We start from the raw sequence: 16,454 nt of genomic DNA, 5'->3' as shown, positions 1-16,454 counted from the left end.
ATTTATTTGGGAGGTTGAGTTAGGCTTAATACTGTAGATCCTTTCCATCATCATAGCTTCTCAGATGAATCTTCTGTTGTGTGACTTACTTTCATACATGCACTTCACTTCCTCTCAAGTTAAGTATAACTATACCACTGTCATAAAACTCGGAAGAAAGTACTCATGAAAAATAATGTCAATAATTCAGGATTACCTAGGAATTTTGGAACTGACAAATTCTCATTAAAAAACTCTTTAGTATCAAAAATTAAAGATTAGACTAGTGGCTCAAGGAATAAATATCTTTTCCCCATTCTTGGTTTTCTTTTCTGCTTATAAAATTAATATTGGAAGTTTGCTAACATTTCTACTTTTCCAATAACTTCAAGTCTTGGCACTGCTTCTTACTAACACCTTGTGATAGAAAGCAGTTTTAATTTTTTTCTTTGAGTGCTTTCAAGTCATTCTAGAATGTGTGCTATCTGAAGCGTCAAGTAAAAACCAGAAACAAACTGTATTCTTTCCAATTATACTGAAGTTTTTCATTGAAACTTATTTATTATTTCCCAAGACTGTCTCTGTTACTGGCTGAAACATGTTTCAAACTCCACAAAACAGAATATAAACAAGATTTATGGTGTAAAAAAAAAAAAAAAAAAAAGACAAACCAAAAAAACCCACACCACCAAAAAATCCCCTTTATTTCCACAGCATGGCTTTCTGTGCCTACATTAAGCTTTCAGCTTTTTATAACAGGGAACAGTGAAAAAGACAACTAATATTAAGGAAGTTTTCAGACTGTGAAACTCTGAGCCTTGGGCTACAAAAGTTCTTTCTTTTTGGAGAACATAAAACCTGATAGAGATGATTCCAAGCTTGACAGTATTTTTGTAACTGAGAGAGTTGTCACAGCAGATGAAGATTAATTGTATGATTTGTTGTTTAATCTAAAACAACTTTTTTGTTTTAAATGCTCAAACAACTCTTCCCTGTACGAAATCCAGTACTTTGTTGTTTCATCAATGTAAATTAGCAAAGCTAACACAAGATTTTTTTTTTCCCCAGTAATACAATTTAATTCTTACTGTTACAGAGTACTGACTTTAAAACAAGTGAAAACCTAATAGAGCATGTAGGCGTTAATACTAGTTGCAACACAAGTACTTTTTTGACACTGAATTGCAACACTTAAAATATTTCTATTTAAAAATCATTCCTTTATTTTAATATGGAAACCAGGAGTGGCTAGTATTGTGGTCTTCTCATCATAACATCCAGTTGAAAGTAGTTAAGATCAAGTTCAAGTGATATAACTTTTCTCCTCAAATTTAACTTTAGGCTAAACAAAGTCTATATACCATACTACTAGAATGCATATCAGCATACTGTAAAATTAGAATGTTACTGTGACATACTATATTTAACTCCCATCCACTGTAACAAACATTAAGACATTTAATTTAAAGAGGCAATACCACAAACCTGAGCAGCTGCTCCACCTGAGGCAAATTTTTCACCACCTTTTGAAAAAGCCACAGAAAGTACAGGTCCCTGAAAGAATTAACATACAGTGAAATTATGCAATTACTGTAATCACAGTATTTTAACGCAAAGAGAAAAAAATCATGCAGTTATCTAATATAAATAGATTTTTCAATTTTAATAAAATAAGTAACAATTTGACTGTAGTGAAATTTTTGCTAAACAACTTGATTGAAGAGTTTGTAATCTTTGTAAAATGCTGCATTATGATTACTACAATCAATACTAGGAAAATAGAGGCATTTTCCATAGACTTCATGCTCTAACTCCGCAATGAAAAATTATCAAATATATATTACTCAAGACAATGTGCTTGAGTGATTCATCGTCAAAAGTAAGTTTGCTTTGCATTAAGAGGAAAGGGAGAAAATGGCTGCCTTTCTTCACAAAAGTTATCTTCCATAAGCCTCTCCCTCTTTAGAAAGCACAGTTTTTCAATAGACAAAGACTACACGTGCCAAATTGATACTGACAATCAAGACAGTGAATCATTAATTAATTCAGAACACGCTCTATTACTTAACATTAAGCATGTATACAACATTGACAGATTAACTGCATGGTTGTAGGTAAAACTGATGCATTTCCTTATGCATCTGTGACAAGGTGTATTAATACAACACTTTGCTGTCCACTAAAGTTTATCTGCAAGATATAAGACACAATAGCATAAATGTTACTTTCTCTTTGAAAAGATACTGAATATTCTATTAAGATATCCATTTAAATAGAATTATTGTGTATACCTTGTGTCCATGAAGAGTGTAAATAAGTCTTCCTTCTAAGAGGTCCAAAATCTTAAGGGTACCATCAGTAGAAGCAGTGATGAGATAGTTACCAGAAGGATGGAATGATACACAATTAACCCCTGCTCTGTGAACTAATTTACAGAAGACAATATTCAAAGACTGTAGACTAACAGGAAATGCACACTTCATTTCTTCACTCTTTTCTACTTCCCAAAGAACAACCTCCTTCATTTAAGGGAAACACAACCAAAGTGCTGGGGCAAAGAAGACTCTCCAAAGTATTATTTTAGTTCTGTTCTAAAAAATTGAGAGAAGCATTGCAAAGGAATAATTGGGATTCAGATTGGATTTTTAGAGTTACTAGATTACAAAAAGATTACTTACAAAATGCCAATATGACCTGTTTGTCCACTTTCCCCAGTAAGGAATGAAATCTTATGTTCTAAATAAATCACATTTCCTTGCATAGAACTCTGTTCTAAAGAAAATACAAACTACATTATTTTTACCTTTGTAATGCTGCAGTAGCTTGTTCATTCGAATATCCCACAGTTTCACCGTGTGATTGGAACCTGCAGAAGCTATACATGTACCACTTGGGTTGAAATCCACAAAATTTGCAGATCTAAGTATAATTAACGAAAATAGATTGATTATGTATTTCCACAGAAATATTTTTGTGTGTGCATATACATAAAACATGACATTAACACTGAGTTGCTACAAACTTGTGTTGAAACCACATGTATGGAATCCCAAATAAGGTATTTCAAGCAACTGAAATAAGCATAAGAAAACAAGATGTGCATGACAAATTAGACTGTATAATCTGGCTTTTGTTAAAAAGATAGTATAATTGTCCTGACTCAAACCTTCACGGTTCATGTTGGATTACAAAGCTCCTAGAAGAAAGTGCTGCAAAGAGCTTGTAAGCAGCAAGTAAAATATCAGAATATCTAGCTATAACAAACTTGTAGCTTGGAAAAAGGATAGAGAAGGCATCCACGAAATTAGCTAAGTACATATACAAGATTAATATTCTGATTGTTAATTAAAACTCTGGTTCCAAGATGCTAAAGAAAACGGCAGATAAGAAAAAGCAACTATTTTCTAAATCTGAACAAGGCAAGTCACTGAAGCTAACAGAATACTGTTTTCATCAGTAAGAGGAGAACATTTAAACTTCTCTTCTTGTTGAAGCACCCAATATCAGAAGGGAGACTTATCAAAAAGGGAGAAAAACATGAAATGTTCAAAAATCCAAGAACAATCTGATTTTTCTCTGGCTTATTTCTTGACTGTTGGAAAACGCAGCCAGCTAACATCTTTTGAAAAACGTGAAACTAATTGTTTTACTTCACATGGGTGGTAGAAGTTTGATCTGTTTTCAGATATAACATACATAGACATTAATAGCACAAAACATTAAATTAATCTCATTAAAATTACACCTTCACATTTCTCCTTTTTTCTAGTAACACTTACCCTTCATAATCTGAGAAGCTATCAATACAAGTTTTATTTCTCGTATCCCAGATCTTCACAGATTTATCCTCACTGCAAGATGCTATTAATCTTCCATCAGGTGAAAATCTGGAACATGAGAACATATGCATTACTGAACAACTGCTGCTACCTAGATTAGCATTAGAGACAGAAGCAGCAAAACAACAGAACCAAGAAAGCCTGTTTGGAATTAAAATGTGTAACATTCAAAGGACATTTGAATTTCTCATGCAGTAATAAAACTGAAAAGAAAAGCTTCTCCCCCCACCCCTCCCCTCTCCATTTCACAGTCAACTACAATTAAAAACAGAGCCATAAGCAAGAGAAAGAGCGGGGGGGGGGTTGAGGGGGAAGGTAACAGCAGCCCAAGGTTGTCACTTCAGATGCCAAAGAGATTATTATAGAAAACTATAAGCAAAAAGACAAAGAGGACACAGTAGAACCTTGTGTTCAATTTTAACCTACATATATATTCTCCCATGAGTTCTCGCTAGACTTACAAACTGTCAGCAGAAAATTCATGATTATTCCTAGACTAGCAGACTAGGTTTTTAAACGGGAAAATAGATTTGGCTATAATTTCACCAATCATTATTATCTCTCACATGGAGCAACTGCACAAGGACATTAGAACACTGTTCAAGAACTTCCACATACAATTTCCTAGAGCTTTTATGTTTCTTTTCAATGATCAGATACTTTGGAACTTTGTAGGGCTCTGTACTTCACCAGTGTTAAATTTCTCCCTCAAGAGATTTAAATCAGGCCTCTCTTAGCTGTGGAATTTCCATTAATATATATAGAAAAAAAATATCAAAGAACAATCTTTTTTTGTCTTTGAAGAGCTGCTGTGCCTATAAATAGAGTGCAAATCTTAACTTGCAGCACAAAGGCCATTTCTTTTACCTTTTCCAATTGTGTAAGCTTAACTCATTTGACTCATGACCATTCTTTTATGCCACTACTGCTCCAAGAATAGTTGAGAATAAATCTAGAAATAAGTGAATGCTGTGAAATAAGCTAATACAGCACTAAAACATAGAAGACTAGGGAAAGACAAAATACTGACTGAAATAAATACAGAAGAACCTATTTGTCCTTTAAAGTAAAAGCATTAACACCCAGCAACAAATTTAATATGTACACATATTAACACAGGGCAAGTTTTCACACTTCAACTAGGAGGTACATATAAAACCAGTGCATGTAAGATTGATTTATTAAAATTTCATTATTAGCGATCAATCACCATTCATCATTCACAGATTTTTCTTCTCTTAGTTCTGTCCTGGGAAATAAACACCCTTTCTTAGGAGTTCTGCTTCTTTACAAAGAGAATAAAAACAACGCTTACTTGGCACAGCAAACCCAATGAGTGTGTTGGAATAAGGAAAACAAAAGGCGCTGATGACGAACACTCCATATTTTTATTGATTTATCATTGGATGCTGAAACTAGAAAATGACCATCATGTGAGAAGCTCACGCTACGAACAGATGCTGTATGACCTTTCAGTACTGATGATTCTCCATGACTAGGGAAAAAAAAAAAAGAAAAAAAATACCACAAGACACGAAACACAATTATATGACACTGAAAGAGTTTAAAACCCCATAAAACTCAAAGTTAACATTATTTGGAATCTTATCCAAATGAAAAAGCAACGTATAAAGGCTAAATCTTAGTGTTGCAAATATTTTTTGCCTTATTTAAATATGAATTATTAGAATAACAGACTCTACAACAATTGTAATTAATATGACCAATTTTAGAGAACAGTGCAATTAAGTAGCAGCATTAGCCTCCATACAGTATTTGAAAGAGAATTTATTATATATTTTGATGCAGTAACCTACAAAATGCTTAAAAGTTAAAGTAACACCAGTTTTTCTAAGACCATTCTGAATAGCTTGTAATCAGTAGTACTTGAGAAGAGTAAAAAGGCAAGTCAATTAAAAATATTTTTATTCTCTAAAATGCTAATTTTTGTTCCCTTTGTCACTTGTCTCCCCAAAATGAAGTGCAGCCATGCAATCCTTATTAAAAGGAATACATCCTCTAAGCCAGTGACTTATGCTAGTCCTACACACATGAAATTATGACTTCTGAATTGCTATATTTTTCTTCCGAAACTACAGAATATTCAGTAAAGAACAAAGTAACGCTGTAAAGAACCGTGTTGCCTGTGATCCCCAATTGCTCTTTCTGTCAAAGCCCAGGGATGTAGGAAGGAAAGGGAAACTTTTCTTGAGTAAAGACTCCAATATTCACACTGCACATGAACGAAACACATAGCCAGCATCAGCCAGTTATACTCACATGCAAGGAATCCATAGTCTGACAGTACGATCTTGAGAAGCTGAAGCAAGTAGCTGCCCATCTGGTGAGAACAGTACGCTGGTCACCGCTTCCACATGGCCTACAAATTTATAAGCTCTGCATTGTGTCTTCAGCTTCCACACCATAAGAAACCTATCCAAAGAGGAGGTAGCTGGCAGGAAATAAAAGATATTATGAGTCCGCTCACTGTTATTAGAAAAATCAGAGCTAGTGACTACGGATTTGGATTCACCAGTGAACTTACTGGGTACTAGGGGGATGGAGTAGTTATTGGGTTTTCATGGATACTTGGCCTGAGCATAAGCCTGGCAGCCAGCAATGCCAACACCGGACTTTTGGAAGGACATCAGAAGACTGGGAGGAGTAAAGGATAGTTCTTAACAGGTCACTCTCACATATATTAAGCAAACTGTCTTACAAGAATAAAAAAATCCAAAGCCGAACATCACTCACATGTCATTAAGTATGAATCCAGTTTTGGTATTACCAAATACAAAGAGACAAATTCTCCAGTGATCTCACTTTGATCTCCGAGATGGAACTTGTTTCAAGCATCAAGTGTTTAACTCTGATGACACTGGCCAACTCAAACCAGAGATATAATTTCTAGCATTTCCGGTATCTATACTAAAGTGAATATCCAAATATGGTAATTCTGTAATCCTATTTAAGTAACAATTTTTTTAATACTAACATTTGTCTAGTTCCAAACACAATATGAAGTTTTCAGTCTGATAATAGAAAGAGCATGAATGGTTTGGGGTTTCTTTGCCATCACTTTACAGGTAAACCATACTACCTACATTTAGGAAGCCAGACATAGCTTTTATCAGAGCTTGATCATTTTCTGGAAAATAAGCACCAAAAGCAACGAGCAGCTTAATTAAACTGAAGAGTGTGATATTCCTACACCCTTATTATCTTCATCTCTGCTAAGTGCTAGCACGGAGAACAAATAGAAACAAGGGATTTACACTCCCATCCCTCAGCTATAAAATTCCTACCCCTAGTACAGAAAGGGAGGGAGAGGAAGAACAGGGACCTCCTGGAAGTTGAAGATGACATGAAAAGGATGTCTTCTCCCTTCCCAGCCTCTTTCAGGCACCAACATAGCACAAAGGAGTAGACTATTTACTAGCACATGTGTCAAGGCAAGCCTCCAACAAAATATTAGATACTAAACATTAGGAGTTTGGCACAGAGATGATATTTTAATCCCAAAAAATTAGCTCCTGGTAAAAGATGTGGGACCAGACTATCCCTATGCCCATATCAAAAGGCCTAAATTTGACACAGAGGTACATGACACTTTTCCCTCTACATATTTTCTGAACTCTATTTTACAGCAGGCTCCTTCTAATTGTACTTGAATGATGTCTTTTTCCCCCTTTGATTCAGAAAAACGTGACCCAGAGTGGCATAAAACGGAAAGGAAAAAGTTAAATGTAAGCTAAAATAGAATTTGAAGTCATCACATTGGAAACATGGAACAGACAAGGTCAATGGTTTCTAAAACAAATAATGCACAAACTACCAAGTACCTGTGGTACCTCACGAACGGCGCGAAGGCCATGTAATACCAGTTCTCTTTGCTTTCAGTTTTAAAAACTGAAGGAAATATTTTAAATTATGACAGTACAATAAATTCAAAGCCTGTTTTCTTGCAGCTTGCTCTCTCACAGATCAATTATCCCAAGGTTAGTAAGACACCAGCAGTGATTTGAAGTTCTCCTTTCCCTGGGACATCCACAAGCATCTTCCTTGTTCTCCCTCTGGACTCCCTGTTGCCTATGCTCACACAGCATCCTCTCCCCATCCTTAGGTATGTTTTTCTCTTGAAGCCACCCGCTCAATACCATGACACTCAAAGGCTATTACTATTTCTGATGCTGCAGTTCCAGCCAAGCTGACACCACCCCAGGGGTGACAGAGGGAAGGAGTTCAGGACCTGCACAGCAAAGGGTGAGTAACTGTTGCAGAATTGTTTTCCTAAGGCACACAGGCTGATGTGACTCTGTATCTGAACAGCATGGCAAAGGTAAAAACCCAGACAAAGGAACTCTAAGCCAAGCCAAAACTCTGAATATACATTCAACCAGGGCCCTTATCCTGCCAAGGAAAACAGGTCCCTCTACCGTTAACAAGCCTCAGCCAAGCCAAGCTATTCCCTATTCAAGCATGCTGAAATCAACTTTGGTCGGTATGGCCAACGCCTAAGCACTTCGCTGTAACAGTAAACATTTTGTCTTAGCTAACCACAGGCACTAAATACAAGAGTCTATAGGGTAATAATGTTGCCAGCAATAATTTCCATATTAATCTTAAACAGTTTTATACATGAAAAATCAACTATGACAATTATCATATAAAATCCTCTATTTCTCTTTTTATTCCATTTTAAAGGACTTTGCCTGCTTTATAACAATGCTTCTCTGATTTACTCAAGCACAGTCTCTTAAGGATTCCTTCTAAATCCTTTATGCATTTTTAATCCCCTGGAGTTTATTATGTCCATGCACTTAAGTGTTCAAAAGGAGGGGAGCAAAAACCTTCCAGGACAGATTACACTCGGGGTCCTACAGCAATGCAGACCAGACCCAGTTTGATGCATTCCGTCACCACTTGCTAGGTATGTCAGCACCCTGCAGTCTGACTTTCAATTGGTAAGTGGTCCACAACAGATCTCCAAGGCTAACTTAAAGTATTGGAACTGAAGCAAAAGCAGCACAAAAGGTCCAGAAGACTTTTTTGGGACAGGCCATACCACAAAGACATCTGTTGCACATGCTGCTTCAAGAAAACACAACATAACCAGAACCATGCTTAGAGGTGAAAGACAAAATTTGTCCTTGCTGTAGTAATGAAAATATATGATCAACCGCAAAATATGACTAGAAAGAAGCAAGCTGAAATTTCACACTGAGCTGACTCCAATATACAACTTAGTCCAGTTTATAACATCAGTGGGGTGGTGCTTTTTTTTTTGGTTTGCTTCGTTTTTTTGGGGTTTTTGGGGTTTTTTTATTTTATTTTTTTTTAAATGTCAGTCCTTTCTGTACACACCCAAGTATCGCTGACGTATCTCTAGGTAATTTGTTTTTCTTGTGATGAGTCACAACAGAACTGAACACCAAAGAATAAAGACTTGGCCTTGTGCAAAAGCCAAGTTTAAACATCGCTTTGCTGCAGTTCTCTAAACAGATATCTGGGCTTCACATATGCCAAGAAAATTTTTTTTATAGTATTTGCAATGAAACCATGTTCAATTTGTAAGTTGTTAATATTGACATTATACAGGTTGCCGCAACGTGGAATTACCATTGCACTCCCTTTTCCCAGAATATCACAGAAGCGACTACAAATTGTCCAAAAGATCAGAAAAGACATACTCAGCCAGGCTTTAACAGCTAGATGTACCCCTTGGTCACCCTTTTTTACCCCCAAACACTGAAGCATCTCCAATACAATTAACTCAGTGCAAGAATTACAGGTCAGATGAAGTACAGGGCTGTGCACATGAGGTGTGTGTAAATATTCAAACACCACCACCACCACTACAAACCCCACTCACTTTACAGGAACCCCGCAAATCTCAGTGAAGGTGCAATGTGTCACAATACAAATACATTTAACAGTGATTTGCAAGAGTTCTTACTTGGAGGAAAACAATTATTAATTGAACCTCTGTTAAGGGAACCACTCCGGAATTCCAAGCAAGTGGATAGATAATAAGGAACTTTTAGTAACTCCCATAAGGTCAAGATTGTGCCAGCTTTTATGGTATACTGCATGCACTCACACAAGTTGAAGAGAACTGAAAAGACTCAGCACGCTAGCCAACATTTAATTATCATTCTGCATTTTATTTTTTCAAAAGAAACCCCAAAGCCCTCCCATATTTATTCAGTGTTAAGTTTATACTCAGTTTCTTTTAAGTTACTTAAAATCAGTAGTTTAAAATATATACAAGTGTTCTCCAAATTTACACAGTCTAACAGAACAGAAAATCTTTCGGAGTTTCAGATTTTCTGGAAGTCTGTACACCTTGAAAAGCTACTGGATTTGGGTATTTCTGTAGAATTGCTGCAACTCAGTTCAAAACCAGTGGAACTTGAAGTTGCAAGGGTTTTTTTTCCTTCTTTCTTTTTCTCTCCTTCTCTCTCCTTCTCTAGCCTCTCCCTCCCACCACCTTTTTATTCCCATTGGGAAGAAATATAATATTTTTATTTATTTATTTTTAGGGCCAGATTATTTACTTTTGCTTTTTTTTTTTCTTTTAGTTTTTAAATAAAACCACAAAAATAGAATTGGAGGTAGTGGGGAGAGGGAGGAATGGTTCAGATACATACAGAGAGAATAACTTTTCGAACTTTGAAAGGCAAACTCACTTCGACTTATTGCTTAAATAGATAAGGAACACTTTGTCAGTTTTAACATGAAGGTAGTTCTTGATATGAAATGTAGTTTTTGCCAAGTCCTAAAAAAGTTAATTGTATAAAAGTTGCATAGTCTATATTCACACCATTTAATTACTTTCATCTGAGAAAACATGCATTGCACATACAACTTACGCTCTGCCATGTAGGAGAACCCAGGCCTTTTTCCTGTCATTTCTATTGAATGTAACAGCCTACAGCAAGCTTTTCACAAAAGCACATACTTTATATAATTTATTGCCCCAGTACATACACATAATGACTGGCTGCCTTTTAAAATTTGATAAATGGTTCGTAACTTGTAGGTCCACGAAAGAATTCCTTGCTGCAGAGTGGAAAGGAATTTTTCAGGAATGTCTCCCTTATATAGTAAAGAAGTTCCCTTTTTTAAAAAAAAAAAAAAACAACAAACCACAAACTTCGGAAAAAAAGAAAAAAAAAAATCAAATTGCAAGTAACCTTCTAAAAATAAGTTAAAGACTTAACACCACCCATGCCACACAGTGGCAAGCATTTTTAGCATAATTCAACACTACATCCACAGCTCCAAATTCTCTTCTCCTTAGCCTGCTTCCACACAAACCTCTCAACCCTTTAAAACCACCAAGATTCAAGAACATTAAGATACATCTTAATCTACTCTTGCTTGATTTTTGGCAAATCTTCACTTATTTCAGGTCTCACTTGCTTCCTTTTAACCCTTCTACCTACTAACACCTGCAGCAAATGCCCACCTACTACACTCCTCAAGTATCCAGATTTTTATTGCTGACTAGCTCAAATGCCTACCTACCAGCCCCACGTCAAGAATTACTACACTGTGGTTACTGAAGAGCATCTATCACTTCAGTGAAAATAATGAAAAAAGCTGGAATGCCCGAAACAGTAAGGTAAGTGTTCAACTTAAATCATACACAGCTAAAAAACACAGATACCGAGACAAGACTTTTTTTCAAGTACACAATATACCTATCACATCTACTGTCTGTAATCACACTCAAAACAGATTAGTGACGTGATTCGAGAATCAATATTCTTCAAAATTCAGCATAATAGGATACAGAAAACATTCTAAATAAGTTGTTCTGTGAACCAGCTAACCAACAAATCTTGGTTTCCTCCAAGCTGCCCTTTGCCTTTTCAACTCACCTCCCTTCAGGAATTCCAGCTTCCCAACCTTACCCAAGGTCTCACATGGCACTACTGCGATAAGAAAGAGGTAGCATATGCTGCATTATTTCAAAACTCTACCTAGGGCTGATGTATGTCAGCTGTTGCCAAAATACATACCATGACACCAGGAAACTGCAGAATATTACAAGGCTTAAAATTCAACTGTCCACGTCAATGTCAATTCAGTAACATGCTACTGTAGCATTACCTAGGGTGTTAGATACACATTATAATGTATCTGCAACATAGGGCAGTTAATTGGGCTGCAAGAACCTTAGCTTTTACTTCTCCAAGTAAAGATTCTCAACCTTCATGTAACACTATCTTGCAAGTTTAATGTGTATAATTATTTTCTTTAAGGAAAAAAAAATCCTTCCTCAGTCCACTCACTCCAAAGCCTTTGTTTTACCATAATCAAGACAGACCAAAGTAAGAAAATAATGGATCAAAATTTTACAAAAATAGAAGGCATTAGATCTATATTCAACATTTTAGAAATTAAACCCCAGTATTTACATTTGCTTTCCATACAGTTCACCACAGCAGATATAGTTTCCACACCACTACAGACACATCTGGTGTCATTCCATACAGTCAAACACTGCTATCTGCTCACACACGTAAAAACCTTGGAGATCAGAGTCCATTCGATTCATACTACCAGCAGTGGTTATTTCTCAAATTTCCAAATTTGATTTTTATCTCCAGCATTACAAGTTGCCATTTGCACATCAGCACGCCCCCCAGTTGTACGATAAGCAGTAAGGCACTTTCCCGAATGAGGATGATAAATAGTCCCATCTTCTCTGAAATGCCATATAATAATCTCTGGGACAGGAGACCCATCTTTTGGGCAGCTCCTCATACCTATGAAGTCTTCATGCTCAGGGACTTCAGCACATAGCTCAGTTACAGAGTTAAATCTAATCTCCTTATTTGATGTGTATTCAAAAAATTGATTGCCTCCCTGACCATGACATCCAAAGAGAGAAAGGTGAGCCCCAGTAGGATTATGTTCTGGTAAGACGTAGTCAAGGCATTCTGAAGCTATTCCTGCGCTGCGGATAGCACCGTGCCAACCAGGACGATCTTCTGGTATATGCAACTCAGCAAATACATTTTTTAAATACCAGCTAAAACTCTTGCATTTCAAACGCTCTCTTAGTATCTTTCTTTCAGAAATATCTCCATAGTTTTCTTTTCTTGCTGAAGGATTTCTGTTGTAAAACTGCTCTTTGTACTCGTCCATCCACACCTCAGCAGCACGCACCGTGTTCTGAAGGAAATTCGGTCTAGCATAGGGTGCACGCTTTGGAAACACATGGCCCACGTGGGAGCATGGATGAATTTCCAACATGCCCCCACACTGCCAAACCCTAAACGATAATTCTAAGTTCTCCCCTCCCCAAACATCCATTCCGGTATCGTAGGTGCCCAGATACTCAAAATACTTCTTGCTGACAGCAAACAAGCCACCAGCCATAGTTGGGGACCTGATTGGGTCAGTTTCAGATTTGCGTCTGAGACGTTCATGTTTAGGCACCAAGTGCCACTGGAACGTCAGCCGCCAGTCAAACCCCCCAATCATGGGCTCTGCCGTTTGCATGTAGTATTCAAATGTTTTCCAGTCAATGGTGTCGATGACAGGACAAACAATAACAGTCTCGTTCTCGGCAATCCTCTCGAGCAGTGGTTCCAGCCAGCCAGAGACACATTCACAGTGGCAGTCTAGAAACGTGAGGACATCACCAGTAGCAAAGGTAGCACCAATTAAGCGTGCACGAACCAGTCCTTCCCGTTTGTTGGTTCTTATCAGACGAACTCTTTTCAGGCTGCTTATGTATTTTTCTAGTTCAGTCTTCAAATACACTTTATCACTCAAGTCATCTACCAGTATAATTTCTTTTAGAAGCACTGAAGGTGATGTTTCAAGAACACTATGTATCGTCCGCAGCAACGTTGACCAGGCTTCATTGTAAAAAGCGATTATAACAGACGTTGTGGGCAGTCTTCTGTAGTCGAAAGATTTAGTTTTACAGCCACTCAGTCGGTTATCTTCAATGTGCCGGTGGAGAGAGATTTTATCACTCAAAAAAATATTAATTGCATACTTCTCAATCAGCTCTTCTTCCTGTTTCTTTTCCTCCGGACTCAGCTGCAGATGAGAGGACTTACCCCATTCTCCTGGGGCATAAGGATCAGGCGGGGATTTGTCATAAACTGGACGAGCCAAATCCACAGCCTCTTCTGCTCTGTCAGAGAAGCGCCTCTCCCATTTCCCTTTGGTGATGCTCTCCCCGGCGAGGGAGGCACCGAAGGAAGAAACCGACAGCTCGACCACAAAGTAAGCGAGCATCAAGAAGCCGAGAAACACGCAGCTTTTGCGGACCCACGTCCATCTTCTCGCCAGACGGATCCTCATCGCAGGCGATTAAAGGCAGCTCGCAGCAGAAGGGAGCTGCGGGAACTACTGCTGGCTCCCCCCGCGCCCCCAGGACGGAGAGGGCTGCGAGCACTCCCACCTTCGGGCTCCGGCCGCCGGCCGAGTTTGCAGGCAGCCTCTCCGCAACGGGCCCAGGGGTTTCCAGGGGGGAGCGGGGGGAGCGAGGCAGCAGGGGAGACACGGAACAACCCCCCGCCCCTCGGCCTCAGCGCTCCCCTCACTTACTTCCTTCTCCACCTCCTCCTCCTCCTCCTCCTCCTCTCTCGCCGCGGGACAAACCCCTCCTCCCGCCTTGTGGTTTGCTCAAAAAGTTGTCGCTTAAAGAAGGGGCAGAGACTCCTCGGCCCGCCCGGCCGGCGCGGGAGCCCGCCCCGCCTCCGCGCCCGGACCTGCGCCCGGAACGGCCCAGCGGCTCCGCCAGCTGCCGGGGAGAGAAGGGGGGGGGGGGGGAGCCAGCCTCCCCCGCCCAGAAAGCCAGCGGCGCCCGGCCCCGCCGCCGGCCCCTCGCACTCACCCAGCCCCGCGGCGTCCGCGTTGAAGGCGACGCCCGTCACCGCCGCTCTATGGCCCCGGAAAGGCCGGATCAAGACGGGGTCCTCCTGGGGGAGAGGGTGCGCTCCGTCAGGCTCGGGGTGGGGGCGGACCCCCCACTAGCCCGCCCCCGCTCTCAAGGAGCCGTTAGCGTCCCGCGCGCGGCGGGTGGTCCCTGCGCCCTGAGCGCTCCCATCGGCGAGTGCGGCGGGCGCGCCGCCTGTAGCCGCGCAGCCTTCGGTGCCGGGCGACACCCGCCGGCCACAGCTCGCCTGCCCGCCGGAGCGCTGCCCTGGCTGCCCCCGCCCGGGGCCAGGCCCTTACCAGCGCGGAGGCCATGGGCGGAGCGGGGCGGGGGTGCCGCGACGACGGCAGCTGCCGGCCCGGCGTGGGCCGTCGAACCCCCCGCGCTTCAGGCGCAGCCGGCCGAGCGCCGAATTCATCCGCGGCGCCAACACCGCGTCTTTCGATCCGCCCATTCGCCGGCCGCCCTGCGAGGGGGGGGGGGGGCGGGGCCGCAGAGTCGCCTATCACCCGGGTAGGTGCTCGACTAAAGGCGTCAAGCCGCGCGCCCCTCGCGTTGCCTGGCGACCGCGCGAGGGGGCCGGGGCCGGGGCCGGGGCCGGGGCCGGGGCCGGGGCCGGGGCCGGGGCCGGGGCCGGGGCCGGGGCCGGGGCCGGGGCCGGGGCCGGGGCCGGGGCCGGGGCCGGGGCCGGGGCCGGGGCCGGGGCCGGGGCCTCCCCGGTCGGGCCTGAGGCGCTGCCCCCGGGCCGGCTGCAGGCTCAGCAGGCTGTCACTTAGCTGTGCTTGAGGGCTTTTCGTTTCGGGTGGGCTGAAAGCAAACGTGAAGAAGCAAAAATCTTCAAATCCAGGGGAAGAGCTGGCCCGTGTTACCTCACACAAATCCCCCGCACAGGTACAGGCTGGGCGATGAGAGGATCGAGACCAGCCCTGGGGGGAAGGAGTTGGGGCTGCTGGTGGATGAAAAGCTGGACACGAGCCAGCAATGTGCGTTCGCAGCCCAGAAAGCCAATCGAATCCTGGGCTGCATCAAGAGAAGTGTGACCAGCAGGTCGAGGAGGGTGATTCTGCCCCTCTGCTCTGGTGAGACCCAACCTGCAGTACTGCCTCCAGCTCTGGGGCCCCCAGTGTAAGAAGAACAGGCTGAGAGAGTTGGGGTTGTTCGACCTGGAGAAGGCTCCAGGGAGGCCTTCTAATGGCCTTCCAGTGCTTAAAGAGGGCCTACAGGAAAGGTGGGGAGGGACTCGTTATCACGGAGTGTAGTGATAGGACGAGGGGTAGCAGTTTCAAACTGAAAGAGGGGAGATTTAGATTAGCTATTGGGAAGAAGTTCTTTACTGTGAGGGTGGTGAGACACTGGAACAGGTTGCCCAGAGAAGCTGTGGCTGCCCCCTCCCTGGCAGTGTTCAAGGCCAGGCTGGATGGGGCTTTGAGCAACCTGGTCTAGTGGAAGGTGTACCTGCCCATGGCAGGGGGGTTGGACTAGATGGTCTTTAACGTCTCTTCCAAGCCAAACCATTCTGTGATGATTCTATGATTTTGTGACTTAGAAGTTGGTGCAGGATAGCTCTGTTTAACACTTCAGATTGATTTTGTATTAAGCCACTTAGGTAGTTTGGCCTCTTTGTCTTTTTTCCAGTTGTGTCTTAGCCTGCTAATACTTTCTAGATTTCCAAGTCAGTGCTCATATTTGTGTCATACAGTGTTGTCTTTCAGTAGTCCTTTAATGGT

At 41.3% G+C, this 16,454-nt stretch overlaps 2 protein-coding genes across 2 annotated transcripts in view; both read right to left on the bottom strand.

Moving 5' to 3' along the window:
• The window catches only part of POC1B (POC1 centriolar protein B), a 55,603-nt gene extending 40,562 nt beyond the window's left edge, over positions 1–15,041 (bottom strand). Inside the window, exons 1-8 of the mRNA XM_086471226.1 lie at positions 15,027–15,041; positions 14,686–14,770; positions 6,099–6,270; positions 5,134–5,313; positions 3,759–3,866; positions 2,783–2,898; positions 2,271–2,404; positions 1,465–1,533 (exon numbers count right to left, since the gene is read on the bottom strand). Of these exons, the coding sequence (XP_086327352.1) occupies positions 1,465–1,533; positions 2,271–2,404; positions 2,783–2,898; positions 3,759–3,866; positions 5,134–5,313; positions 6,099–6,270; positions 14,686–14,770; positions 15,027–15,041 (879 nt within the window). The remainder of the gene's footprint in view (positions 1–1,464; positions 1,534–2,270; positions 2,405–2,782; positions 2,899–3,758; positions 3,867–5,133; positions 5,314–6,098; positions 6,271–14,685; positions 14,771–15,026) is intronic.
• On the bottom strand, positions 12,399–14,150 carry GALNT4 (polypeptide N-acetylgalactosaminyltransferase 4). The gene has a single exon (XM_009949444.2). It carries the CDS (start codon positions 14,148–14,150, stop codon positions 12,399–12,401), a length of 1,752 nt encoding a protein of 583 aa, XP_009947746.1.
• Positions 15,042–16,454: the final 1,413 nt, after the last annotated feature.

This window comes from Leptosomus discolor, chromosome 1 (assembly GCF_034619465.1).
Source record: "Leptosomus discolor isolate bLepDis1 chromosome 1, bLepDis1.hap2, whole genome shotgun sequence".
Classification (NCBI taxonomy): domain Eukaryota; kingdom Metazoa; phylum Chordata; class Aves; order Leptosomiformes; family Leptosomidae; genus Leptosomus; species Leptosomus discolor.
Note: the sequence above shows the minus strand (reverse complement) of the source record. Positions and strands in the feature narration are given on the sequence as shown.